Raw genomic sequence first — 21628 nt, forward strand, 5'->3', positions numbered from 1 at the left:
TCATGGCTCGCCTCAGGTGATTAATCAGAGGTTCAGGCCGTGACTCAGCAGTTCCCATACACCAGGGCAAAGTGATAGCATGAAAAATTGGAACTGGAGAAGCTGGAATGCCTAGAGAGCAGCCCTTCTGTATAGAAATTCTTTATTAAAAATATGCAAGTTCTAAAAATGACATTCAAAGATTAAGCTACAACAGATATCAGCTGTTTTGGAAAACAGCTACTATATCTGTTAAATAAGAATAATATCTGTGCATATAAACATAGTTCTCATCCAGTTTGATTCTAATACATGCCTTGCTCACAAGATTAACAAATAGTTGCAGTCCAGTAATTTATATATTTGATAGTTGATGGAAGGTCTTCCAGTGCTGGGTTCTTTCAGGAAGAAACCATTTCAAAAATCAAAGGTTGGTGTAACTGGAGATAACTTGTTCCAGAGCTGTGAAACTGTCCAAGAAATCCTCCTCTTCAATTCCAAACTTAGTGTACTGGTGAACGTAGGCTCTGTGTGTCAAAGTCACAGTACAAAAACAGACAAGATGTTAGAAATCTGTGAAGAATCTGACACATTCAATTAGACTGTATAGTTGCTGTAACAAATCCAAATGGATTTTGGTGCTTAGGTTTTACCTTTCTCTCTTGAACTCATTTTGTAATTCATACTTACTGATAAATCATGACTTATTTCTAATAGCATTTATTACTTTGTATATTGCTTAATGAGACAGAATTGTATCTAACAAAATCAGTCAACTGGGAAACAGAAGGAGCTATGATGAATAAATGAGAAAAGTGATTTATAAAGTTGAGATGCAGAGCCTAAACCTGTGTGTACAGGATAGCTTGCTTCCCATCACTGCTGTTTTTGCAGCAGGTGGAACAAAATAGGAACACTGCTAGTAGATGCAGTATTTCTCCTTTGACTTTTAATCACCAAATTCCTGTTTATCAGGTGTCTGCTGTGACACTCAGTTACCTTGGGTTCATGGTGACCAAGTAAAGAGGCAGTTGTTTTCTATCCCCTCAGTGTTTTTGAACTGAGCCAGAAACTTGTTTCTGGAATGTGAAGCATGTCTGCATATAATTTAGAAACTGTATGATCAGTAAAAGAGTTTGTATGTATTATTTGTAGAATGGGCAATCTGGAATGCACTAAGTTTAGGGAGCCAAATGGATAGCCCTAGAATATGTGGTATTGCTAATCCACAGGAAACACGCACTGTTCTGTGCAAGGTAAGCACCCTGCCATCATGTTTGAAGTAAAAAAAATGTTTCTGCTGACGTGTGGGAACAGTATTCAAGCTCATTCACCATTACTTTGCTGAAAAAGACCTTTCTCTGCAATGATTTTGCTACCACTGAAGATAATGTCAGCTATAAAGGAAATGAACAGAATTATTTTCACTTACTTGGAAGCAAACATATTCCAAGCTTTTCCTACAACATTGTCAAGAGGTTTCAGCAGGAACTGGCTATTGCTAACCAGAGAAGCAGACTTTTCATACTTATTAAATGCTCTTGGGGTTTTCCACTCATTAAAAGCATCCTGAGGATTTAGCCATGATGTATATAACGAGGGATCTCGGAAACTTCCTGTAGCAGAAATAAGATAAACGTGGATATTTTGGTAAATGTAAAGCTACAAGGACTTGCATCTTGATCTCATTAGTCCCATCTGATCTAATCAGCGCTCAGTGGATCAGTTCAGCCCTTGAGAAAAGTCTGCTGGTCAGCTTCAAGCGTAATGAATGTTTGAAACAGTTATACTACCCAGGAATGTACTCTGCTGTCAGTACTTCATATATGAGGTATGCTTGTCATTCCAGAAGCAGCAAAATATATTTTCAGACAATATTGCTAAGAATTCTACTGTATATATATAGACTTCAGTCTCTTTGTCCTTCCCTACAACTCTTCAGGTAATATTGAAGCCTTAGCTGTAAATACAACAGTCCTAACTAATTACACATGGCCTTGCACATTAAAATCTTTCTAGAGAGAATACTGACTTTATTAGTCAAATACGTGACCTTGTTTTATTTTCACTTTCACGCAAAGAAAACAGTTGAGATGTGAAACAAATGGCTGGGATCTTGTGCCCTTCCTTCTCACCTAAGTCTACACTGTGTGTATCTTTTCCTCGCAGGATGACCAGGTTGGCAATGGAAGTATTGAAATGCAGCAGCTTCTTTGTGGAATGACTGGAGGAGATGGAGGAGCCTGGGCATGGTGGCCGTACTTGCCAATCAATACCTACAAGATTTTTGCAAACAAGTTATAAAACAAAGTTAATGTTTCATGAAATATGGATTCAGACCAACTCTGTGCCCCAAGCTGAGATCATACTAGGGTTTGTAGTTTCTGCATGTCTGCTAAGCAGCAATTACACAATTCTCAGAGGAAAACAGAGCTTGGCCAGCAGTGTTTTCCTGGTAGTCACTAATCTTACCAGAGAAACGGATACTTTTTTCTATAGTTAGCAGTCTGCCAGCCCATTCTTTGCATAAGTGGAAGCTTTGCTGAATTCTCAACGTAAATGATATGGGAAAGCTAAGCATATGATTTTTATTAGTAGGTATAACAAGAAAAAGCATAGCAAAACAAATGATTCAAAGAATGTTCCAAATGAATCATGTAAATTAAGTGCATGACCAAAAACTGTTGTTTTGCATATTTTCAATAGTTATAATTAACTGAGATGTCTGGGAGCAAAAACATGAGCAAGCCAGGAGTGGCAGCTGAATGAGTAGTGCAGAAGCAGCTGGCTATGTGGAGACAAATTCCTGCTGTCTGAGGGCAGCAGCTTGCTTCTGAAAGGAGCGACTGAAATCAGTGAGCCCCACAAAACAGTAAGCTTTATTTCAATGTAAAGATGTATTCTTAAAGAGTGATGGCTGAGTGAACGCGTCTTACCTTCCTCCATTTTAGCATTAGCAATGAGCATTTGCCTCAGATGTTTGAGGAGTCCAGGCCAACTGAACATGCTAAATGCAAGGCAGTTTTCAGGCATCTGAGGTATGTTACGGAGACCCAACATCTTGAATTCAGGATGTGGAACTAAAGTTTCCATTAAGTTTCCTTAAAAAAAAAAAAGAAATAACAGCTGCTCATGTTTGGCAAAATACTGCATAGGCTAGTTAAAAAAGAAGAAGAGCATGAGGATTTTACAAAGATAGTAACTGAAGGTAAGAAAGCAGAATATGTAAAGTTTAAATTTAACAAATATACAGACGCATCTGACAAAATGCAAAGATTTGCAACCTACCACTGAGTTTTATACAGGCAAGTTAGCAGCTCTTATTTGACAATTTAGACTTGCCCTCCTTTTAGTCTGGCTCAGAATCTTAAAGACCTTCTATGCTTCTGAAGAGGTGGAAAGGAAAATGAGAGCTTAATTTTACAAGCAGAATCTTGGCAAGCCAGTTGCTTGCTGCTACCAAGTTGCATGTTAGTGTGTTTTCTGAGCTGAACACAAAACTAGCCTTTTGTTTGTACAAACTTCTAACCTAATGTTAAATGTTAAAACTCAGTCTAAAATTAGTGCCCGGCAGAAATTTCCTCTGAAAGGTAAATGAGTACAGGAGTGGTAGTCATTTGAAAAAGGAGGAACATGAGTCTTCTGGTAAAGAAGGAAACGAGAAGCTGGTTATCTATTTTTGACTCTGCTACAAAATTAGGGTTGAATTACTAACTTAGTCTTTCGCTTCCCTATCTATTTTTACTATCGTAAGCCTTGGGTTATATCCAAGTAGTTGAGTAAAAGAGACTGAAGAACTTAAATTCCCAAAATGAAATGATTACAGAAAGATGTGTAAGAATGCCTTAAGTATCTACATTGCAGTTAGATACCTAAAGGGTTTCTGCTGTAGCGTAAGCCAGCTTCTGCTGTGTGAGCAGGCTGGAAAACACTCCCCAGTTGATGTGCAATGACTTGATTTACATCCCTGAAGGAGATCTGTTTAATACGCATCAGCTGAGCACAGATCTTGTGGATGACATCATTTTCATGAACAAGAAGAGCATCTGATGACTGATACAGATGTGACAGAGTCAAAACAGAGTTGTAGTTTTGAACAATGACCTGGAAAAAGAAAAAAAAAAAAAAAAACACCAAATGAGAGTCAAACAACTTGATCTCTTTCTATAGTTTAATATATTCCTCTGGCTACTGTCATTTACTCAGTTGTAGTTAAGGAAGTGATTCATCTTTGTCAAAGTGCAGAATAAGGTCAGGAGCTGTCACAGCTTTTTCATGGAAATGGAGCAAGACCTATGAAAGTCATGTTAACTCATCTCAGTTCAGAATGAAACTTGTCTGGGAACTGATTACCATGCTCAGATACTGTCATAACAGGAGATTTCTAGATAGCTAGTAGAGCTTCTCATGAAACTGCATTATACCACAGTGCTTTTATAAGTAAATGTTAAATGTTTTCTTACAAGCCTGAGATATCCACAATTTTTTTATTTGATCGATGATAATTTTGATTTTTTCTTTTAAATGAAACTACATTAAACTACCAAATACGAGGCAAACAAATTGTTTTGTGTCATGTGGAACTTTCAAAGAATGAAGTGTTTCTCTTCTAGTTTATTTCAGTTGCATCTACTCTGTTTTACTCATGAAAAGCAAGCAGTTTATTTAGGTTTCCGTTCCTCTGTGATCACAATTATAATCTTGCAAAATATCTCTGGGAAAAATGACATTCACCTCACCAGTGCCATAGGGCCAGATAACGTGGTTTAGTATAAACGAGCTTGGAAAAGCATCTCTTAAACACTGAGTCACAAATGCTCCTAGGCCAGAACCTGTACCACCAGCCATGCTCATTATTGTGAAAAATCCACTGAGTCGGTCACACTTCTCTACTTCTTTTTGCACTAGATTCATGATTACTTCTTTGTTTCTAGGCCCGTGAACAGAGTAACTGTAGAATAAAGGAAAAAAAAATGGCAGGTGATATAAAGGCAGTAAGGTCAGCCTATTCATAAAGGGTACTTTTCTTTGTATTACCAGTATAACCTGGCACTGTGTCACTCATTCTACTTGTAGTAAATAATCCTCAGCCGTGGCATTTATTTTGCAAAAGAGCTGTTTATAAACTGACCTTATTGTTAACCCATTGTTAAACATATTCTAAGCCATTACATTTTCCCTGTAAATACCAATTTCATTTTGCAAAAAGTAGTGCAGAAATGTTGCTGCTGTATGTACTGTTTCTCTACCTTAAGTCATTAAACAATGTTTCTCACGCAGCTGCAACAGTATCACTCCTAGAGAGCACAGACAGCTCATTATCCCCTACAGTTCCCCTAGCGAAGCTGGAAATGATTCCTACCCATTTGCCCAGTTGTTCCCAGACCCTTGCTTCTGACAGAAGTGCGACTGATCATCGTATTTCCAGTGGCCAGACCGGGCAGCTATCGATAAAGTTTGGCTGATTACTTTAGGTTCCATGTCAACAAGCACAGCCCGGGCAACAGGTACTGTACGGGGAAGAGAAACAAAACTAAGTGCCAACATCACAACTTGTTTATATGAGATACCGACTTGCATCATGGCCCAAGTTGTATTCCTTCCACCCACATAAGCCCAACTAGAACAAAAAACAGGATGCAGCAGTGTCCTGGATTTCAAGAGAACCACTGATAGTACTAAAGATAGATCTGAATAACAGGGACATGGATCTTTTGGGAAAGAAATGTCTTAATTTGCTTGTTAACACTAGATTCAAATAGTCTAGACCCTACTCCATGGTATTATCTGCCTACAATGGAAAATGTGGATATTTGGAAGGGAAGACTGTTTATGCATACATGTCCCATTTCCAGCTGTACTACTGGCAGACACGATCCATGGCCTCAGGCATTCTACCAACTGTGATTTTGCTTCTGTAGTTGTAAGCAATGTCAGAAAGGCATAAGGTTGGGACAGTTCTTCCAGACTGAAGGTAGAACTTGGATGATGTCAGTACCAGACCTTCTGTGGGACACAAAACACCAAAATGCTGTACCTCCAGACTCTGCCTCGCTGAAAAACCGTTCTGTACAAGCATCGTGGTAGGCTTCATTCTCCTTCTTGGAACACAACCCGTGTGTGCCAGAGACATCGGCACAGATGGTGTTAAACACCTCATGACCAATTTGGTTACCACACTGGCCAAGCTGGACTGCAACTATTGACATTCTAATTCACCTCGTGTTTAGCCCTAAAAAAAGAAAAAAAAAAAAAAAAGAAAATCATGCCTTTGGTGGGGAAAAAAAAAAAAAAAAGAAAAACCCACCATATTAAAAAGGTTCTGACAAGCAGAATTCTGATCGCTTTTGTAATTTTTTACAACCTCTAGCGAGGAGGGAAAGGCTGCAGTACAACCAGCGGCTATTTCTGGTGAAATACCGACCGTCAGCACTCCAGCCCGAACGTCGAAGAACGCAGATGGCAGTTTAGAGGCAATCCTCTGCATGCAGACCGCTCCCGCCCCCGGGCTGCCGCACGTCCCTCACAGCTCCGCGCCGCCGATTTCCCGCCCGCTCCCCGCCGGCGCCATGTTCTGGGACCGCCCCCCACCGCCTCTCCCCTCCCAGCTGAGGAGGGACGCCCACCTCTCCTCGCCCGTCCCTCCCGCCCGGATCTCTCCTCAGGTCGATGCCGGCTCAGGAGGGGCGGGGTCCACGCCGCAGCCCCTCCTCAGGGCTGACCTCGCAGAACCGCTCAACCATCAGCAGCGCACGCGCACCCGCGCGCCTCAGCGAGCCCCCCTCAGCTGTGCGCATGCTCAGAGGGAACTTCGGGTAGTTCGGGCACAAGCGGCGGGCTTCGGGGCTTCACGGAGGGCAATACGCACGCACTGAGCGAACGGCTTCGCCGCACCATCTACGCAAGCTCCATGCCAGGAGCGAGGGAGGTGGGCGCGTATCGCGCATGCTCAGCTTCAGCTCTACGCCCGCCGCCCGGACGAGGCCCTCGCCGCGCATGCTCAGTGCGGCCCCGGTCGCCGCAGGATGGGTTTGTGCGCCTGCGCGGCGCCCGCAGCCGGGGCAGGGGCGCATGCGCGGTGAGGCCGGGCAGCCGTGATGGCGGCCGTGGCGGAGTTGGGGGGTGCGGGCCCATGAGGCGGCCCAGGCCTCGGGCTCTCAGCGCAGCGAGGAAGGGGCGGCGACGCCTCGGTTCACACCCGCGCCATGGCGGGCGTGTTCGACATCGATCTGGACCAGCCCGAGGACGCGGGTTCGGATGAGGAGCTGGAGGAGGGGGTGAGAACGGAGAGTCTTAGCGGCGCGGGGAGCGGGCGGGCAGGGAGGCCGCCGGGAGGAGCGGAGCACGGGGGAGGCGTGAGGGGGGCGGCGGCGGAGCAGCTGAGGCGAGGCGAGGCGAGGCGGAGGCCCGGGCCCATGCAGGTGAGGCCGCGCCCTGCCCGGGGAGCCCCGGCCCCGATCGGGGCCTCCGCCGCACAGCGCGGCGCCGGCGGTCGCGTTCAGGCGGAGCGTTTCTCCCTGATGTGTTGGCGGTGGGTTTTGTAGCACGAGCGTGGCGGCGGGGTTTGGTGTCACATGTGGGGACGTCAGTGCGGGAGTGCTCGTCTGTCTGGCACTGTATAAAGGGATCGCTCTGGCGCCAGAATCAAAAGCAAAGCTTTGAAATGCTGCGCGGATCAACGCGTGTGCCCATCTCACACCTCCCCGGATGGGCCACTTGGTGATCTGTAGTTTGTTTTTTTGTAACGTTCGTTTACATGCTGTTAAGGCCTTTGGGTATCTTGTTACAAGGTCGCTGTTAGTATCTCTAGTGCTGATGTTGCTTTTATGTGTTGTTTTATGTGTTCAGCCGGGAGAAAAGAAGACTTTGGGGTGACCTCATTGCAGCCTTTCAGTACCTAAAGGGAGCCTACAAACAGGAGGGGAGTCAACTCTTGGAAAGGGTTGATAACTGCAGGACAAGGGGAAATGGTTTGAAGTTGAGGGAGGGAAGGTTTAGGTTGGATGTCAGGGGGAAGTTCTTTACAGAGAGAGTGGTGAGGTGCTGGAACAGCTGCCCAGAGAGGCTGCAGATGCCCCGTCCATCCCTAGAGGTGTTCAGGGCTAGGTTGGATGGGGCCCTGGGCAGCCTGGCCTAGTATTAAATGTGGAGGTTGCTGGCCCTGCATGTGGCAGGGGGTTGGATATTCATGAAGGTCCCTTCCAACCCAGGCCATTTTGTGATATTAAATGTTTGCTACTGCTTAAACTGCTGCTGCTGCATTCGTGCTGTGCTGTTTGAATACCAACTGGAGGCCTTGGGATTAGCAGACACTCCAAAGCACAGCTGGAATACCCACGCTGCATGTGAACTGCAGAGATGTGGTCTGACAGCTGAAGGCACGGCAGTTCTCAGGTTGCAGGAGAAGCGTTGTCTGCCACCCCAATAATCAATACAGGTCCTGGTTTACAAGCATCAGCTGTGTCACAGTGCCTGCATTGCCAAGAACAGGTTCTAATGGGTGGCACAGAAAATACTTGTGGGCCAGCTTCTGTGAATACAATTGCACAATGGCAACCTAATGCAGTACTTGGGTGCCTTTTGGGAGATTAGGATGGAATAGAGGTTAAAACAGAACTGGGGAGTGGGGAATATGTGAGCATCAGAAAAGTGTGTGTAAGGGAAAGGTGTTTTTTGTAGTGATTGTGCGTCTGTCTGAGATCTGAAGGACACTGATGTTCTTCCGGGAATGTGGTGGGCATTTATTCTGTTTGTTGAGTTGGTGGCTGTTTTGAACTTGTTCGTTGTTGTTTAATGGTAGGGTCAAGGGCACATTTAGCAGGTTCTGTTGTGAAACAGACGTCAGGGGGCTGGATTTCCCAAATAAATGTTAGCAAGGAGATGTGAGCAAGCAAACCTCCGTCCTGGAATGAGACTTGAACTTCAGGACCCGTGATTGGCTGTGCATTCCAGGCTATAGATTCAAGGCTGTTCCTCGCTAACTTGCAGTTGCTGTTTTATGTATATATTTTTAAAACTGAAAATATAACCTGTCATAGTCTGAAGTTTGTTAGAAGCTTGCCCGTTAAATTCTATTTGTATTCCTTCCAGCTGTCTGCTTGCTTTGCACTTTTTCTGCCATGTAGAGCCGCATTTAGAGAGAAGTATTATCTTGCATAAGAGGTCAAGTTGAAAATTGTTTGAAGAAAATATGTCTTCAGAATTGAACTACATTCTTTAATGGCGTCTGGTCCTGGTGTTGAAGTGCTCGAGCCTTTTTAGAAATATTTGTGTGTTAATCTGTCTGAATGATTGTTCAGAAAAAGCATGCAGGACCAGAGTAAAGCTTAACTGTGTTATTACTACTGGGATATGATTACCACCAGACCTCCTGTATCAGAATTTAAGATATATGGAAGCGTTGCAACACTTGCACTGGATTTTGTAGCCTTGTTATCTTCTGCTCATAATTTACTATTTTTGACACTTGTTTAATTATATATACATAAACATATATGTGTGTGCATATATAACAAAAACTATATGTGTAAATGTATCCATACATGTGAAAAAGCTGTAAAAGAGATCAGTACATTTATTTTTTTACTATGCTTTATTTCTTATGTTGCAATTAATCCTTCTACTCCTCCTGTTCCCAGGGTCAGTTAAGTGAGAGCATGGACCATGGAGGAGTTGGCCAATATGACCTGTAAGTTGCTGCTAAGAAAATGTTCATGCCAACTACATATAGTCTCTACTTTTGTTACATTGTTAAGTTGAATAGAAAATTTTGTCATTCTTGTTCAATTTGAGTTGTTTTAGTTCTTTTGCTATTTCTTCACATTAAAATTTGTGACTGTATCTCAAAATAATAATAAAACAAATTCTGGCAAAACCTGCTGTTGTCTTTAATCCTTGTTTCTCCTAACATAGCTATTGTATTGTATTTGAATAATGCTTGCAGTATGAGTGTAGTGCCCTCTTTGCAGAACATTCTATGTTCTGTCAGGTTTACAGAGGCTCTGTCTGCATATTTGCATAGCAGTCTGAAGCAGATGGGAATTCAGTTCTGATTTGATTTCATGAGACAGCTCCCTTTAGCTGTGCTTCATGTATAGATACCCAGCTTGTTTTCAGCGTGCCACGTGTAACAAGAAAGTAGCAATAGTTCAAACAGTTCAGTTACCTTTTCTGTAGCAGGGTAAGGTGTTGGCCTCACCCTTCTTTTACAGAAGCGTGGTGTAATGTAGAAACATCCTGAAGCTGTGGATCTGTCTTCTTCTGTGGCACGTTCAGAGTTGTGACTTCTTTTGTTCCAGCTTTTTCTGCACAGTATTTGTTACAGAAGTTGTATTGTGACTGTGGGGACTGCTGGATGTGATTTAAAACTTAAACACACCTTACAGCACTGTAATCTTGTCCAAGTCAGTTTGAGTTGTTGGTCCTTCAAACTTAATTCTGGTACAATACCGAAATATATTATGCATTAAAATGAAGGCATCTGAAGGAAATCTTGATACAGGCAGATTGTCTTTTGTGCAAGCTGAAACGTAGAGCTTTGCACACACAAAACTACAGTTTGTGATGCTAAGAATTCTCCTTATCTCCAAAGCAATCATTCAGGCATGTCAGTTTTAGTGTAAGTTTTGCCGTAAGTAGTTTGCTTGCTTACTTTCTCTTGGTCGTTGTCAAGTTATCAGGTAGTCTTATATTCTTGTTTCGGTTTTATCCAGTGGCATGGAACATTGTGAAAAATTTGAGATTTCAGAAACTAGTGTAAACAGAGGTCCAGAAAAGATCCGACCGGAGTGCTTTGAGTTACTGCGCGTACTGGGCAAAGGTGGCTATGGAAAGGTAAGGGACTCTTTTCTACAAAGGTAAACCCATTATGCTGAAAGCAGTCAAAGTGCTCGCTTGCCACACGTGGGAAGGTCTAATCTTTCCATCCTGTGTTCTGAGCGGTTCCTCCTCTGCAGTTCATAATGTACATTGTTTTTGTATTGGTGTTGTGTAGGTATTTCAAGTGCGAAAAGTAACTGGAGCAAATACCGGGAAAATTTTTGCCATGAAAGTTCTTAAAAAGGTAATATGAGTGTTCAAATCGTGCTACTACCTAAAAGCAAATTAACCCATCAGCTGTTAGAATTATGTAATTATTTAATATACTTGACACTGATATTTGCCCTCGTTATGTACAGTTATTAACATGGTACACTGGAATTTATCACGAATCTTTAAGTGGTTCTGCCTGTAAAGTTCTCAGTGGATAATTTAAATATCTCAGGATCTCTTCTGATCTAAGTTACTCTATGACATAAATAAAAGAATTAAACTTTGGCAAGAAACCCATTATGTACATATAATGGGGATTTTAAAAAATTGTTATGTTGCTCACTTGTAGCATTGTGATTTGACTCAAAATAAACTCAGAGGGAGTTAAATGTAAAAGTCTGCAATTTACCATTTCCTTATGCTCACATTTCTGCTGTTTGCAGGCAATGATTGTAAGGAACGCAAAAGATACAGCTCATACAAAAGCAGAGAGGAATATACTGGAGGAAGTGAAACATCCCTTCATTGTAGACTTAATTTACGCCTTTCAGACTGGTGGAAAACTCTACCTCATCCTTGAGTATCTCAGCGGTCAGTAAACGAAATTCTGTTCTTTATTCTTTGTAGCCTACGTAACCTAGAACTTGGATTTATAGAAGAAAACAAGGGCAGAAGTGCTGGTTGGTTTTCTTTTCAGCATGAAGTTTTGATGCGTTTGGTAATTCTTTAAGTTGATAGTATTATGTGAATACTATGTTCTCAGTTGTGGTTTTTTGTGAAGCAACTTTTTGCAGAGCAGTACAGAATACCCACATTTAACATTTTTTGGGGGGAAACATATTTTTGACTGACTTAAGATGATAGAATGCATTTGACAGAGTATAATACTCATTTTTCTCGTGGCAGGAGGAGAACTATTTATGCAGCTAGAGAGAGAAGGGATATTTATGGAAGACACAGCTTGGTAAGTGAAATTATTTTGGTAAAATAATAGGGTTTCTTGAGTATTTGGAAGTATCTATTCTGACTTGGAGAACTGTAATCATTTTGTAGCATAGTGAAAGAAACAGTTACCAGGTTTTGGGAGGATGTGTGTGTTTTATACTTAGCAGTTTGTGATGGCATCTTGAGACAACAGTCTTAATACAGGAGAGGTTCCACTGCTGGTTGCTGGGTGTGACTGTCTCATAGGAGTGTGATGTGTTTCAGGTGTTCAGGAAAAGACTGAAAGTCTTCGTCCGCACACAGTTTGACCTGACAGTTACTGACTTTGCAAACTTCTTTACTGACTGTGTGCTCTTAATGATGGAATGTGTGAAGTAATAAAGTATTCTAATGAATTAATGGATGAGAAACAGTCTTTTGAGTAGCAATGTTTTACAGATAAACAAGTTGAAGTTACCCCTACTAACTAGGTTAGGCTTTGCACAACCAACTGTGGTTGTATCTTTCCCCAGCACATGCTGATAATATTTTAGAAAAAGCCTCAATGTGCACATGAGGCTGTAGTACTGCACTGTTCCACAAACAGCACTGAAGATGCTGCTGGTTACTTTCTTGGCTTCAGGAATTTCCTTCTGCTTCTACATCCAGATGTGGTAATACAGATTGAAGCACGTTTTACCCAGTAACTGTTAAGCTCAGATTCCTCCGAATACATAAGGTGGCTACCAAACAGATAAATCTAGTGGCAAATGTTTGTATTTCATCTTAGAATCTCTCTGCCTTTTGGCAGACCAATCTCAAAGGTATCATTGTTTCTCTGATTTCTTCTCTCAGATACTTTCAAGGAATTATTGATGTGAACATGGTAACCTTAGTGCTTGAGAGGCTCAGCATGACTGAATACATCTAATTGCCTGGCATGTGTTTTCTTCCAGCTTTTACCTAGCAGAAATCTCAATGGCACTGGGGCACTTGCATCAAAAAGGAATCATTTATCGTGATCTGAAGCCAGAAAATATCATGCTTAATCATCAAGGTAGGAATATAGTAATAATTATGTTGTCAGTCATTTAAGCATTTCTTCAAAGGTCACTCTATGCTTCATTCATATGTGACTTTTCTAGTAACAGTGGCACGCTCATGATTGTGCTTGGTATAACTGAATAACTGCCAAAGCTAATTGCTTGCCTTCAAAACATAGGTTTCTCAGCTTTAATAGAGAGGCTCCAGCAAGCTGCAAGTTGTGTTTATATAAGCACAGCATTTCTTCAATGGTTGACTCGCTGCTGCTGCATCCCTTGAGATCTGAGCATAATTCTTCTGGATCATTGTGAAATACTTAAACATGTGTCTTCACACGGAAGCTTTAAATATCTGTGTGACAGCATCAGTGACGTTTCAGTAATGGGGTAACAAGGCATTAGTTAGGGACAAGTTAGGTAAGGTGCCAGCCTGCAGCTGAAATGACTTACCTAGCTGCTGACACTTTGTCTGACAGTAGCAGCAATTCTGGATTGCACTGCTGCATTGCTACATGACAGGGATTAGTCTGGCAATCTGTACCATCCAGTATTTTCATGTGCTATGAAACACCTCTAGTCTTTGTATATAATTATGTCATTCTGTCTTGTTAACTGTACTGCTTTGTCAGAGCATTAACTGCAACTGAAGGTAGTTCAGATTATTGCATGTTAATGTTAGAAAAGATGTTTATTTTTAAATGTTGCTGATACAAATGTCGGAATTCTGGTATTTGTCTGTCTGACATGTTATTTATTTGATTTCAGGTCATGTAAAATTGACAGACTTCGGATTATGTAAAGAATCTATTCATGATGGAACAGTCACACACACGTTCTGTGGAACAATTGAATACATGTGAGCTGCCTGATGAAATGCAGAAGTATTTAAGAACTGATGGTTCAGTCAGTTACAGGAATTGTACTTGAAAAGTTGCAGTCAGAATTACTATGAAGCTTGTTAAAGTATTTCTATATTTTCAATTTTTTTATTATAGGGCCCCTGAAATCTTGATGAGGAGTGGGCATAATCGTGCTGTGGACTGGTGGAGTTTGGGGGCATTAATGTATGACATGCTGACTGGAGCAGTAGGTGCACAGTTATAATTGCATGTATTTCTCTTTATAGCTTTTGAAGTGACCTGTCTTCTAATTCAGATGCATGTATAAATATGAATATACTTGTATAGACATAACTAAAATACAACTACACTTACTTAGACTACAGTCATGAGCTGGTCTTATCCAAATAATTATTTCAAATTCCTACTTACAATAATTTTATCTGCCTTGTGCATTACTGAAATTAGGGCTTTTTTGTACACAAAAGATCTGAACAAGTTGTATTTTTCCTTCCACTACAATGGTGCTTTCTAGCCTCCTTTCACCGGGGAGAACAGAAAGAAAACAATTGACAAGATTCTCAAGTGTAAACTCAACTTGCCTCCCTACCTCACACAAGAAGCCAGAGATCTGCTTAAAAAGGTAGAATTTGAATAAATGTCAGTACTGCACCTGTATGTGGAGAACAGAAACATAACGATACCTCTGTGGCTCTCTACCCCGTGCTTGTTTTGACTGCTGCTAACTCAGTCTTGATTTTGTGTGACAAATTTGATTGTTTTGCAATTAATGCAAATTTTCTGATTGTCCCATATCCATTCTGTGTGCTTTTCAATCATGATGATTCATTTCAGGACTAGTCTAATCATAATGGCATGACTAATTCTGGATGTTATTTCTTGTTAAGCTGCTAAAAAGAAATGCTGCCTCACGTCTAGGAGCTGGTCCTGGAGATGCTGGAGAAGTTCAGGTAACTTTTGCTTAACTTCAGAATTGTTAAACTACCTCACTCAAAATACAGTAGCTTACAGGGAACATCAGGGAAAGGGGGAGTGCATCTGACTTGAAATGTAATGGGCAAAAAGGCAGGCATGCATGACGGGGGATCAAAACATGGATGCTTTGAAATATAACAAAAGAGCAGCTGTCTATCTGATAATTTGTGACTTGGAAATAGCTTACTTTTTTAGCTCTGTGTTCCAGTAGATCTTTTCTGCTAGTTTTACAGCGGTGAGTTGTACAGTCCACCATGTAAGAGTGAAGTTACTTTAGCGGTCTGATGAAAAACCCGCAGGTCCTTGCATACAGTGCAGCTTTCCCAGGGTAGAAGTCTAACTAACTGATGTATTGCATAGAGAAAGCCTAACCAGAGGCCTAGTTCCTGTTTCTTCGTATCTTAATATCTTAAAATAAAATCTAGATCTTACCTTTTTAATCTTAGATTTTTGCAAGTTATATCCAGAAGGCTGTTGCGTGACTGTGTTGTTGCTAACCCTTCTAGGCTCACCCGTTCTTCAGACACATTAACTGGGATGAGCTGTTGGCACGCAAGGTGGAACCTCCTTTTAAGCCCTTATTGGTATGTACTCAGAGAGCTGTGAGATACTTCTCCTGTATACCTTTAGGAAAGGTCTTAAACAGTGTGGTATCTAAAACTTAGAAACATTCACTCTTAAAAACCAGAGTGCCTTTGCTTTCTGGTACTTCAGTAGTTAAATGCATCAACTGAAGTTACTGGTGCAGTTTTTTTTGTTTTTTTTTTTTTATCCTGAGAAGTGATGGTGTATCAACATTTAAGAAACAAAAAGCCCTTTCATGCTGTTCTGTCTTATTATTCTCCAGTCATGGTATTCATCTGTCACCAGAATAGGATATTGATATTTTTTTTTATGAGAGAAGGTGGCAACAACACCTAAGAACTGATTTATCCATCTGTTCAGTCTCCTGAAGAAAGAAACTTCTACTTCAGTTTTAATTCCCCCTGCTTCTATGCTGTAGATTATTCAGACTTGGAAGTGCAATTATTGCTAAACATAAGTCAGTATTTAGTTGAAACTAAGGTGATAGTTGCTAAGCAAAATTGAATGAAGTCACCTAGTTAAGTTTGGATATTTGCTTATTAATATTTACACTGCATCTAGCACATTCCATGCAGTAATTGAAGTGCACCTCAAGGCAAGGATGTGGTGAATAAGCCAATATTGTTCTACCCTGTGTTTTGGTGATGTGGAATGTCTTTTGTTTTGGGTCCAATTAGCTACAGAAGCAAAGGTGTAGGTATCCTTGATAGTTCCTGGTTCAAAATCTCACTTTAAAGTGATTTATGCATCACTCATGTTGAGTGTACTACAGTGTGGAGACTCCAAAGCTTTTATCCTCTCCTTTTTTGAATGACATGAAAGATTGGTATTCCCAAACCAAATATCCAAAGATAGTTTTCTGTTATTAGCAAACTTCACGAAACCTGTTTGTGCTGACTAGATGGTTTTTAAAAACATGTTTCCTTCGTTACATAAAGGCCTCCACAAATGGGTTACATGTTTGTCTTTTTGGTGACGCTTAGCAAGAAACAATCTTGAAATGATGTCTGTTATTCTTTGAATTGAAGAGTTACTCCTCATAGGCAGTTACTCCACAGTTGTCATCTGTCCCTTAGTGTAAACACTTCTCTGCCTGTGAAATTGGGATTAAATTATCTGGAGAAAGACTTCCAGAAATTAATAGTTGCAGCTGTTCTATACTGGTTGTGACCAGAGTTAAACTTGAAAGAAACTGCCGTTGTATTTCTAAAAGTTTTTGTTTGTAATTTGAGATTTTTTTTTTTAAAAGGCATCTTTTTAATTTGTGTTCCTTTTTGATCCATGATTTTTGCCCCTCCCCCTTGCCTTTATTTCTCAGTGTCAGTGCCCATAGTGACCTCCCACTGGCAGCGACAGGATTCCGACACCACTCCAGGGCTTTACTACAGCAGAGCTCTGCCAAAATCCTATGGAATGAACTCCATCCAGAGGCTACACTGATCACCGCTAAGCCATTTGGTTGATATCTGTAATATAAACCCTTAATCATTTTGTTTTTGCAAAGCAATCTGAAGAGGATGTGAGCCAGTTTGATTCAAAGTTTACACGTCAGACACCTGTTGATAGCCCAGATGACTCTACTCTCAGTGAAAGTGCCAACCAGGTCTTTCTGGTAAGTGAGCCAGGGACAGGCATTCGATGTGGAGAGATCTGTAGTGTTACTTGGGAACAGTAGAGCAATTCAGGTAATTTAAATCTATTGAATCTTACCATCTGATACTCAAAGCAAATTATCAGAATTTTGCAGACATATACAGCAACAGGTTTACATGTTTGCAGATTTTGAATATACTTCAGTTACTTTCAACATTTGTTTATATAGATAACTTAAAACCCACGTAAACATTGCTTGCTTTCTGAAATGTCAGCATTCTAATTCAGAATTGCACTAAGAATCCTGGGGATGTGATTGTTTTCATTGACGTTCAGACAAGCTATCCTGCAAGTCAAAATTAACTGGTTTGCGCACAGATCAGTGAATCTGTGATCCAAGCAGGAATATCTGGGGTGAGCAGGCACCCAGGTAGGGAATTCCCTGAAGTCCTGCTGTTTGCATCAGGTAGTGAGCAGATGTTCATGTGTCTGAAGTTACTGCCCTTTTTGTAATTTTCTATGTAATGATGGCAATAAATGTGCAAGTCACCAGAAATGTCAATCTCACCTCTAAGTTACGGTGCCCTCATTGCTGTTTTGCAGGGTTTTACGTATGTGGCTCCATCTGTACTTGAAAGTGTAAAAGAGAAATTTTCTTTTGAACCAAAAATTCGATCACCTCGCAGATTCATAGGTAGCCCTAGGACACCAGTCAGGTATGTCTTCTTTCTCCTTTTTTATCAACTTTTTAGCAAGTAGGTAAAAAACAGATAAAACAAAACTGCCTTTCTTCTTAGCGAGCCTGTCGCTTCCATTGAAGTGCAGTATCAATCCTGTTTTACAAACTACATGATTAAAGACAAATTCATGGTGTTTGGCAGCACAGGAAGTACTAATTGGCCACCTGTGCAGTACTGGTGCAGCCTCACAGTCTGGTGACTTCGCTATGTGTTCCTCTAAAACTGTTTCAGAACGTGTGCTGCTAAAGAATCACTTCAGTAATGAAAACTTGGCAATCTACAAATATATCCCAGTTATTCAAAGGAGAGAATTTTACTTTAGTATCTACCATGGCCTCTTGTAGACTTCAGAATTCTCCCAACCTTCTGAAAGTGGAAGGAAAAATTGCATGCTTCTCAGCAGGCGTTTGAATTTGGCTTTCTGCAGAATGAAGGGCATAACTTTGTGCTGCGTATACCTTCATTTCTGATTTTTGTATTTCTTGTTTTAAAGCCCTGTAAAGTTCTCCCCTGGGGAATTCTGGGGAAGAGGTGCTTCTGCCAGCGCATCAAATACTCAGACACCTGTGGAATATCCAATGGAGACGAGTGGAATAGAACAAATGGATGTGACAGTTTGCGGAGAGGCTTCGGCACCGCTTCCAATCCGGCAACCAAACTCTGGGCCATACAAAAAACAAGCTTTCCCCATGATTTCCAAACGACCAGAGCACTTGCGCATGAATCTATGACAACACAATTTTTTTAAGCCTTTGAAGGTGGAAAACAAAGAATGGACATAAGCCCTTTGAAGCTGAAATACGAGGGCTTGTATGGTTTACTTTTAAAAAGTGACAGTATCAAAGAGTCAGTCCTTGCACAGAGCGACTTGGAAAGCAAAGAAAAATGGATTTTTTTTTTTTTTCTGTCAATCAATGGTGCATAAAAAAACTTTAGAAAATGGTATTGCAGAACTCTAGGCACATCATCTAACTGATTCGCAGTGACATCTTCTCACCTTATCAAGGATTTTTCAGCTCGGTAGCTTGAAACTGACAGTATTAAGGGGCAGGATGTTGCTTCAGAATCACTGGTCTAGTTGTGAATGTGTCAAGGAGGGTTAGCCCTTTCACTAGGCAAAGTATGAAATGCCTATATGCTTGCGACCGAGGAATAATTAGCATGCAAGCTTGGTTAAGCTGTTTCCTGCAATGGGGTGGAATCAAAGATGAGAGATAAAATTAATTGGTATTTCACATTCAAAACCGAATGAGTTTTTTTTATATATATATAAAAAATATATATATTTTTCGAATAGATTTTTTTGATTCAGCTCATTATGGAAAATATCCCAAAATTTAGAATACAGAATAATTGGTTGCTGTGAAGAAAGTAAAGGCTCTAGTTCTGATTCTCCTCATGAAACAAAAAATCAGTGAGTTACTCAATTACCAGCTTGGCAACGCGGGGTGGGAAAGAACTGTTTCACTTGCTTACCCAACTGAAATACCTGTTCCTGCAAAGACGAATGGATCTAATCAAATCACAGTGCTGCTATGTTCTAGGCTTAACTGGAAGCCATGGGCTCAAATACACGTCCTGCTTATTTCATCCTTGTCCTCAGCAGACATTTCACTGGGAAACATCACTTTTGCATATGCCAGTCACATAGCTGGAGATGGCTGAACACATTCAGATTCTTACCCATAGAAAAGGTTGGGAAAAAGTGCATCTGAACACAAGGTCAGGAGGTGTGGCTGTACTTCCACAGGAAATGTATGCAAGTTCGACGTCATGTAAGCAAGCAAACCTTTTTGTAACCAATGGGTAAGAACTTCAGGAAATTTTTTTTAAATAAATTTTTGCTTATGGGACAGACTTCCCTGCCATTACATATTTCTAAATTTATCTTTTTTTCTATGCTGGGGCAATAAATTTGCTGGTTGTATGAGGCTGAGGAAAACGTTAAATGGCCTTTCAGCGAATGTCTTCCACAGTGGGTCAGAACTTCAGCAACTTAATTTAGCAAACATGTTCTAAGGACACTATTTATGTTTTTAAAATTGTCACAATCTGTACAAATGGCTTACAGGTACAAAGAATAAAATAAAGGTAACTTTACCTTACTTAATACTTCCTGCCTTAAAGAAAGCATTTCCATGAGCATAGCTGGTGAAAGGGTTAATATCTGCAGAGCTTTACACTAGTTAGAGTGTGTATGGTGTGTGCGTGTGTGTGTGTATATGATCATGCAACTGCATACAAGTCCTGTCATTTTTTGCCTGCCACACGTTGCATTATCTTTAGTCAAACTGTGCAAAGTCTACTTCTAGTGTTTCACAACAGTAGGGATTTTTTATAGATTCTGCTTACTCTGTGTGTACTGAATCTTTTTGAGCCATAGGATCCAAGCCATAAGACTCTCTACACGTTGAATCCGATCAGAGTTTGCAAGCCAGAAGGATTCAGTGATATCTTGTTGATACTAATAAAGAGCCAACAAAAGAAGATACATGCGATTGAGCAAAAATTAGTATTTAGTTTTCTTCCTGGTAAGCCTTTTGTTGGAGAATTTCTTTTTTAGTTTTGTAAGGAAAATCAAGTTACCTTCCACTGACATAAATTGTACTGGAAGATTGATGTTTTTCACTGGGTAATATGGCTGCTGGTGACACGTTGTGAAACTGAAATCAGAGTGCTTACGTGTGTGTATATTACGCATATTTGCAAAGAGGCAACACTTCAAGCAGTGCCTGCTCTGTGTCACTCGTTAACATAGGTTTCCTGCCATGTTTACTGAGTGTAAATGAACTTAGTTTAATTTAATTTAATTTTTTGAGGCAGATCTCTTGGTCCTAGTTACAGCTAACAGTTCCTTTTTGGTTGGCTGGATAGACTTGTCCAGTAGAGTTGGTTTGGTATGGCTGGCAAGAATGGCAAGAGTTGTTTGTCTGAGTTCACTGCTTAATTACAGACACAGTTTATCATTTTTGAAAGGAAATATCATATCCTGTCCATCTTTCACCCCATAGATTCTAAGTTTTAGTTCCCTACCACAAATGTGAAACTTCTGGAGTGTGACTCAGACAGCAAGCACACACTATGCAATATGGTTTATCCTGTATTTATTTGTAAAAATATCAGACATAGATCCTCTATATATATATATAGTAGTGTCAAAATGACTAGTCGCGACCCGAGGGGAGTGGAGTTCGAGCTCCTGTCTGGCTATTTCAGATAAGTGCAGAATGCATTGAATATTGGAGAGCTTAACAAGTGCTTTCTTTTGTTCATTTAAAAATGTCTTAAATTTTTCATTAGAGTATAGAATCTTATTTTTTTTATTTTGTACGAGCTGCGCTTTTTTAATTATAATCACTGAAAAATTCACTATAATTTGATTTTATAGAATTTTTGTAGCATTACAAAAATATAGTAAAACTGAGGTTAATACCTGTTTTGGCTAACCATATGAAAGTATTAAATCTTGAACAAAAGTCGTATTTTTTTTTACTAGATGTTAAATAGGGCAATATTTTGTTCTGCGAGTCGTTACCACAAAAGGTTTCTAATAGGTCAGCTGCATTACCAGCAGTTTTTCTTTTCCCATTTAATGCAGAAATGATTCTGGTATGAGATATTCAGAATTTCATCATTTTTCTCTGTGGGAGTGATGCATACATTTGATGCCATTTGTGTACTAAATTGTAATTTTGGGAATGCTGGAATAATTCCTACCAAGACTGTCTTAATTGTGCCATCTGACATCTGAATGTCATCCTGGTATTAGCTCATAATAAAAGATACAAATAAATGAGTCAGTGGTTCTTTGGGATATCCCTTTTCTTAAAATGCGTTTATGTCTGGACTGCTGGAGAACACAGGATATGTTTGTCCACCCCTTACGGTGGATGCTTGC

General features: G+C 40.5%; 3 protein-coding genes across 9 annotated transcripts in view; 1 reads left to right on the forward strand and 2 right to left on the reverse strand.

The window, feature by feature from the left end:
- Positions 1-403: 403 nt before the first annotated feature.
- Positions 404-6188, reverse strand: TUBD1 (tubulin delta 1; the record flags this gene model as incomplete). 3 transcript variants are annotated; one of them, XM_079545078.1, is made up of 8 exons in its annotated part: positions 404-506; positions 1412-1595; positions 2115-2255; positions 2916-3080; positions 3852-4083; positions 4714-4930; positions 5342-5489; positions 6017-6188. In XM_079545078.1, 8 exons carry the CDS (start codon positions 6186-6188, stop codon positions 404-406), a joined length of 1362 nt encoding a protein of 453 aa, XP_079401204.1. The 3 variants fall into 3 exon arrangements, with proteins under 3 accessions (XP_079401204.1, XP_079401203.1, XP_079401205.1); XM_079545077.1 differs by having other exon boundaries at positions 5978-6188; XM_079545079.1 differs by lacking the exons at positions 2115-2255; positions 2916-3080.
- A 996-nt stretch (positions 6189-7184) lies between these two features.
- On the forward strand, positions 7185-18461 carry RPS6KB1 (ribosomal protein S6 kinase B1; the record flags this gene model as incomplete). 5 transcript variants are annotated; one of them, XM_079544937.1, is made up of 15 exons in its annotated part: positions 7185-7256; positions 9618-9667; positions 10692-10812; positions 10973-11041; positions 11454-11601; positions 11917-11974; positions 12891-12991; positions 13743-13833; positions 13973-14063; positions 14352-14459; positions 14725-14787; positions 15319-15396; positions 16902-17009; positions 17594-17706; positions 18224-18461. In XM_079544937.1, the coding sequence occupies 15 exons, from the start codon at positions 7185-7187 to the stop codon at positions 18459-18461; spliced, it is 1509 nt and encodes a 502-aa protein (XP_079401063.1). The 5 variants fall into 5 exon arrangements, with proteins under 5 accessions (XP_079401063.1, XP_079401065.1, XP_079401064.1 ...); XM_079544939.1 differs by lacking the exon at positions 16902-17009; XM_079544938.1 differs by lacking the exon at positions 10973-11041.
- A 1672-nt stretch (positions 18462-20133) lies between these two features.
- Positions 20134-21628, reverse strand: part of RNFT1 (ring finger protein, transmembrane 1) — a gene marked incomplete at both ends in the record, with an annotated part of 4774 nt that continues 3279 nt past the window's right edge. Inside the window, 2 exon segments of the mRNA XM_079545320.1 lie at positions 20134-20194; positions 20317-20393. Of these exon segments, the coding sequence (XP_079401446.1) occupies positions 20134-20194; positions 20317-20393 (138 nt within the window).

The sequence above is a fragment of the Tetrao urogallus genome (genome assembly GCF_951394365.1).
Source record: "Tetrao urogallus genome assembly, chromosome: 20".
Classification (NCBI taxonomy): domain Eukaryota; kingdom Metazoa; phylum Chordata; class Aves; order Galliformes; family Phasianidae; genus Tetrao; species Tetrao urogallus.